Source organism: Blennius ocellaris (genome assembly GCF_963422515.1).
Source record: "Blennius ocellaris genome assembly, chromosome: 5".
Lineage (NCBI taxonomy): Eukaryota > Metazoa > Chordata > Actinopteri > Blenniiformes > Blenniidae > Blennius > Blennius ocellaris.
Genome location: NC_137654.1, coordinates 10,982,534 through 10,989,759, shown reverse-complemented (window position 1 = coordinate 10,989,759; position 7,226 = coordinate 10,982,534). Strand labels below are relative to the sequence as shown.

The following is a 7,226-nucleotide window of genomic DNA, read 5'->3' as shown; positions in this document are numbered from 1 at the left end:
GAACGGTGGCGAGAATAACATTCAGATTAATTTCCACATTCAAACACACAAACGGCACTGGATTTTAACAAGAAGACTCAAGAACAGGCAAAACTGAGTGTTAAAGACGGATCAAATGACGCTGTGGTTACAAGATGTTCTCGTATAAAACTTGAGTTCACTGCACAAAAACAGTTCAGATTTTATTGCAGGATGTTTGTTTTCCTTCAACCAAACTGTTAATTACCCAGATAGAGAAGAAGCAGAGAATCTTTCGCTTCATACGGACATTGACTGCTAACATGAATGTATCTGCTCAAATCAACTGCAAGTTCTCAGAGAAATTCGAGTACAAGGAGAAGATCCGATGAGATCAAACTTTCCCTTTGGACAGCCTTATTAATTTGTGAAACTTTTGTTTTGTTGCCGTTACCATCCAAGTATTGAAGTTGCACGTGTTTTGCATATATGTTTTTAATCATTAGCTGTAATTTCGATGTTTCTTTTTCAGTCCCAAGTATTAGTGTAGCTCACCGCAGCCGGGTACATTTGCTGAGATGTGACTTTATTTGGAAACACAACAACACACCATCCCCTGTCTGACTTTGCTATGTCATGAACTTGTTTGCGTTCTGTTGCGTTTACGATATCAGTCTATAATTTTGTAACATATTGGAAGATTTATGGCTCAAATACGAATGATGTTAACTGTTCTGATTTTTCTTGTTCAGATGATGACTTTGTTCAAAAGATTTGACTGATTAAATTCACAAGACGATGCCTCCGTGTGTTTTGCTGCAGATACCTTTAGTTTCTCACTGTGGCGTGCATATTGCTGGGTTTATTCTTCTTTGTGCATTGTGTTGATCCTTCCAAGATGCACTGATCCTTATTGAAGTAGGATCAGGCCAAGGCTTGATGTTTTACACATGAAACTCAAGATGATTTTTAATCACTATTGCCGTTTTTCTTTTTTTGCAATCTCTTTCTTTTATAAAATTAATTTTTGTTGAAGCAACAGAGTTCATGGATTTTAGATCTTCTTTCTTCGGATGTTTTCAACAGATTTGTGTGAAAGAGGAATCTAGCGTCATGTCAAACACTTGTAAAACCTGTAGTAACATGGAACTGGGCTTTTGACAAGTTAATTGAAAAACTGATGTAAAAATTACACAACGTGATAATTGATGATGGTAAATTTTTATAGTTCTGGCTTTGCACCTTAGGCTGTTTAGGGTCCTGTAGAAAAGCTTATGAACTACTGAAGAAGCAAAAAGTTGAATAAAACAATCAATCTAATATTGATGGTGACCCTCCAAAGCGAAGAAGCTTCAACAGTGAGAACTCAGCCTGCAAAATTGAACAGTTAAACTGTTATTTTTCCCACTTCGTAGTTCAAATATTAAATGGAGACATCAGTTATGGGATTCGTATTTATAACTTCACAGTTGTTCTGCAACATCTGCAAATCTTTTCAAGGCACAAGAAGCTCACAGTCCATGCGCTTCCTCTGACGCTCACAGTGGAAAACATTGTCAATTCAGTTGAATCAGTAGTTCGGGATGTGCACAACCCATTGAGTTGTGTTGGTAACTGTCAGTTCTGCTCCTCAGTGTCAAGTGCTGTGTCTCCATGACAACAGACACAACTGAACCTAATCTACTTGACAACACACACCTGGGGAGTAACTGCACCTTAAATTACCTTTTCTTTATTACTGGTTCTTCACAATGAAAGCATTTAACAGGCAGTACACACGTTGTATTCATACAAGAATGCTTGATCTTTTACGGGAATGAACATTCATATTTCTATACTATCTTGATAACGTCTCAATTATGTTTAATGCAGGACCTCCAACATGTCATTTGAGGATCTATATGATTTCATATTATACATTCATTAATATTTGTAATCCAGTTAATCCACCTTTGGCTCATACTGGAGCAAAGCCGAGCTGACGCTGGAAGAAGGAGCAAGGTACATCCTGGATTAGTTAATAGTCCATCAAAGACAGAGACAGACACTCACAATCACACCTCAACTTAGAGACAACAGTTCACTTTAAACACGTTTTCTGACTGTGGGAGAGAACTTCTGGAGAACATGAAAACTGTAAGTCCGTTAAAACCAAGTGTCAATCAATGTTCATAAGCAACCGCCCATCCGATATTGATACCTATGTAGTTAATTGATTCTTTTATTCATTCATTCATTCATTCATTCAAGGCATTATAGACTTGAAGGCAAGCTTTTCCAACGACTCCGGACTTACTGTTCAAACAGGCTCAAGGGAGCGCTTGCTCCTTGTGTGTTTTACGTTTTCCATGCTTAACTCTTCCGTCAAGTGCGTCAGTGTCTGTCTGAGACTCACTTTACGAGCAAAGTGAGCAGAACAGAGCGTCTGCAGCGCACTTCATCCACGTCTGCTCGGTTATGAGCGCCTGACTGAGTCCAGTCTGATGCTAATGGCCCCACTTTTCTGTTCTCCTCCTCCCCTCGGCTCTCAGCTCCACTGTGCGTCATTAATATCAAAACATTGTTGAGAAGAGTTCATAGAAGTTCTTAGAAGAAAGTTGAAGGTCATTCAGACTGAATGTCACGTGGCATTTTCTTTCTTGGTTGCATTAAACAGACTATGGGCTGCAGGCTTCTGCTGCTCTCATTAAAAGGCTTTGGCATTGGAGGGAGGGGAAATTAAGAGGATTTATGGGATTGTGCGCTGATCCGACCAAACAAAAAGGAAGGCTACTTTGGAGAGTTGTACTGGACTGTAACGCTTACTTTTTAAGAGCAGGGAAAAGAAAATGTCCGAACCAAGCGTGAGTGTTTTGTTTTTCCTCGCAACCCTCCCATACGAGAGTCTGTGGTGTCTTTTCAGCAGCGCGCCATCTGAATGAGCTGTGGGCGTTTCAGCGATTCTCCTCGCTGTAAGGTGCCATCCTCTCCAAGGCTGCTCCCGAACACACACTTTATGACACAACTGCCACGGCAGCGGAAGAAGCAAACTGTGGGAGGCTGACTGCTCGATGTGTTGTCATGCGCAACAAGTCCCGATACCCAAACACAATCTTGTTTGCTGCAGGTTTGAATCAAAGCAACACTAAGTTAAGCATTAAAGTCACTAAGCTCTTGCTCGCACTAATGCTACTATAAATCTGCATGTATATAGAAAAAGAACTGGAATGGGATATAGACTAGATTATTATAATTTTTTTTAAACGCGCACGATTTACCTTTTCACAAGTGTCACACTGACCCCCCAAAACTTGCATTTAGATTATCTTTTTTTTAAATCCAATTATTATTGTTTAATATCTTTGTCCAGGTTGAAATATGTCCGTCAAAGAGCGAGAGTGTGGCGTGTAATCAACCGCCCGCAGCAGAAAATTGTCGAGTTGTCAAACAAGCGTGTGATTTGCAGGGCACTGTTTCGGTACTTACGCGTGAAACATGAGAAGAATGGGAGAAATGAGACAGCTGAGTCCGTTTTCCCCACTAAATAGCGACTCTGCAACTACAGCTTAAGTTTGATGTGGAGTAAGTGGAGTCGTTTATTGAAGTGAAATCTGTCTGGTTTAATTTGTATACATAGTAACGTGTGATTCTAATTAACAGCTACAACTACAAAAATGAGCAACTGCAGTTGACTGTCATGCAGGTTTTATTTTTCCACGTATCGTCTCTCTTATAAATGTATCTGCCACAAATAAACATTCAGAAAAATAATGTAATAAAGACCATTGCGTTACAATTTTGTGCAACACGATATTTGATCCATTGTTGTAATAAGATTACCAATAATTAGCAATAAATTACTGCAAGGAATTAGCAGTTGAAATACAACGACAGCATATAATGCAATAATATATAAACAAGGCTATATCTTTGGAAATAAATACGTTTTTGTGCAGGTTTTGTGCAGTTTGCTTATCAAAAAGAGATATAATGGATTAGATTGCCATAATTTTCATTCAATCATACCCAATGTGCAACACTCAATTTTGGATGTGAAAATCCTTTCATTTTTCATTTCAAGAGGTATCTAACTGATGGTTTTAGGCCATCTGGGTCAGGTTAGTGAAATGATAATAACAGTTAAGTAACAGCCCGTTACTAACAGGTAACCCAAATGTGTCCTTTTTATACAAAGGTTTATTGTTTGCGTTACTTGTTGCTCCTGAAGAAAAGGGTATTTTAGCAGCTTCCAGTACTGTCACTGTAACGGGACCTTCACCAGTGAAGTGGTGAAGTGATCGGGAACTGGAAACAACTTCTACTGTTATTGAACATTGTCAGGCAATATTTTCTCTGTATGTTTGGTTTACACTTCCAGTTTGGACCTTCTGGCAGTCCGAATTTGGACCACATGCTGCATGTTTGGCACTTCCATTCAAAAAAAGTTAGAACGATACTTTCCAGGAGATCACCAGGCTATATTTTGGTTGAAGTAGACAGGACACTCTTTTGACACTTTTATTAGGAAAATAATGCATTTACATTGTAAACTATAAGACATATTATCTTTCTATAAGCCAATTATATACAATCAACATTGAAGTCACGTCATTTCTACCAGGGCCTCCACACACTCTGTTGAATGTTTACAACTTCATTTCTGTGGCTGTGAAAGTCAAAGTTTTTCAGACTGGCGTTTTTATCAGTGGTGTTTCCCGTAGGTACCGAGCAGAGTCCAGTCTGTACGGCTCCAGATGGCTGGCATGCGTCTTCTCTCGGTAGTACAACCGATGTGGATGCCCTTTCGAGCTTCAGAAGAGCGGATTGGAGCGTCTTTCTGTCCTCGGGTCTGTCTGTGGACGGAGGAAGCCGCTGCGCCCCAGCCTGCGTCTCCTCCAGGTCCCGGCCGCTGTCCATGGTGCTGGAGGCTCCGACTCTCTTCCGTGAGCGGCACAGTTTGTTTGAAAGCTGCGATAACATCCAGTGGTCGCTCCCGTTCAGGCCTCCTGCCATCAGCAGGTACTGGTTGACGTTTGCGAGACAGCTACGGAAGCCGGTGTTGAAATCAGAAAAGTCCGATGCTGCCGCAGTGACTGGAAGGAATAGAAAGACGCGTGAGGACGGCTTAGAAACGCATGCGTGACGTTTTACGCGTAATATTGTGCACAACACTCCCCTGAATGCATCCATAAAACTGAACTTTGGCTCTTTGAAAACATGTTCTACTAAATACTCACAGCTTTGGATCTTCTGCATGTTCCTCAGATGTTTCACGGTGAGCTCCAAGATGTCTGCTTTTTCCAGTTTGCGCTTCCGAATCTAAGTGAGGAAAATGCAACATTAGACATATTCTCACGTCATAGTCAACTGCGTTGAGATATCGACTGAAGTGGTTCATTAGATGCAACGAAACACGTAAGAGTAACACTCACACTGGTGCTGTAGTAGCTCTCCAGGAGAGACTTTAGTTGGTCCAAACACTGGTTGATCCTCGCTCTTCGCTTCTTTTCCATAAGAGGTTTGGATACCTGTAAAAAAGAAAACAAACTCAGTACTGCACACAACACACACACACACACACACACACACACACACACACACACACACACACACACACACACACACACACACACACACACACACACACACACACACACACACACACACACACACACACACACACACACACACACACACACACACACACACACACACACACACTTTAAGTCCAGTGATTCTTGAAGAACTTTTATACGCACTTTGTTTCCAGGTCTGGATTTTTCTGCGCAATCTGATGTGGCCACCATTCTCTTAGCCCTACTTTTGGTTCCCTCGTAATGAGTCTCCCCGTATCTTTGCTCCACGGAGTGGTGGAGTGGATCTTGAGTGGGTTTATATGGAGACACCTACTTAACATCTCAATGCCATCAGTCCCGCCTGTCTCTTGCGCTCAAATGAGCAGCGGCGGGCGTCTTTTGTCAAACAACCAAGTACTTAAACTCATCACGGTTTTCAAAACATGTATTTTCATAGCGAGATGATTCAGTGTTTCTCTGTTTTTCTAGGTCAAATACAAATAGGCACATTCTGCAATAATTGTTTTTGTACAGCTTTATTTATTTTTTTGTCCACTAACAGTAACTCCATAACAAAGGCGCACGTGCAGACCTGCGAGGAAAATCAGATATGATTCTGGAAGCTTTGTCAACTCTATAACAAATTAAAAACATATAAAAAAGTATTTTGTACTGCATAAACCAACCTATACGCGCAGTACAATGCGCTGCGTGATGAGCAGGCCTGCACTCAGTGGAGATGCCCAACCGTCAACGTGTGTGGTGAAAAACCAAAATGAAGCGTAGAAATAATAAACATTATTGTAATGCTTGTGCATGGTGCGCGCAGTGAAGACCATTGAATCCCGTATTCAGTCTTTCACATGTGAGTTTCACGCCACCAGGCCGAAGGCAGCACCGTGGTAATTCTCTTCATGTTCCCACAACATCTCGATTTTCTGGTGGTCACTGACAGTAAAACGTTTGCACCTGCAAATCTTATTACACCAGCGAAACTATTTACACTCTGTGCTATAGGCAAACGGTGCAGCTAGGTGCTTTGTGTGCGCATTTAAACACAACATACACATGGAGTAAAAGCGTAGGGAGATTTGGGATACCTTTAAGACACTTTTACAATTTTAAGTTTCTTCGGCTTTTGTGCGTCACCAGTTTTTGTCTTCATACCAGGCTCAGAGAGGCACCGAGGAGAATCGCGGGCCGCCCCTTGTCCTTGGTCCCTCGCCTCCCGATTTTCCACACTGCTTCCTGAAAGGGCCCAAGGCTTGGGAAAAGTCATACCAGCTGAAACAATGTGTTGGCTATAGGCTCAGTGCAGTCCAATGCGCATCTTGTGCTCACACACAGACACCCTGACTCTCATAGGTGGAAAAACTAAATTGAAAAGTTCGGTTTTGATAATATCACTGAAGGAAAAGCTTTACAATTACTACTACTACTACTACTACTACTACTACTACTACTACTACTACAAGTTACATTTTGTGACGTTTCACTTGGATTTCAATTTGTTTAAATTCATGAAAGATTCGCATTAAAACACATTTCCCAAACAAAATACCACAAAAGAGATGCAATTATTTTTTTCCTGTTAAATGAATGACATAATTGGCTATTAAAGAACACAACTGGTTTGAATGAAATGTTATTACAAATTGCAAGAGAACAAGAGGAACAAACTGGATTTTAAAAGTAGTTTACAACAGTATGTAT

General features: G+C 40.9%; 1 protein-coding gene across 1 annotated transcript; it reads right to left on the bottom strand.

Annotated features, from left to right (window-relative positions):
- Positions 1–4,551: 4,551 nt before the first annotated feature.
- On the bottom strand, positions 4,552–5,744 carry her3 (hairy-related 3; the record flags this gene model as incomplete). The annotated part of the gene is made up of 4 exons (XM_080496845.1): positions 4,552–5,030; positions 5,175–5,256; positions 5,370–5,465; positions 5,697–5,744. 4 exons carry the CDS (start codon positions 5,742–5,744, stop codon positions 4,552–4,554), a joined length of 705 nt encoding a protein of 234 aa, XP_080352971.1.
- Between the last annotated feature and the right edge of the window lie 1,482 nt (positions 5,745–7,226).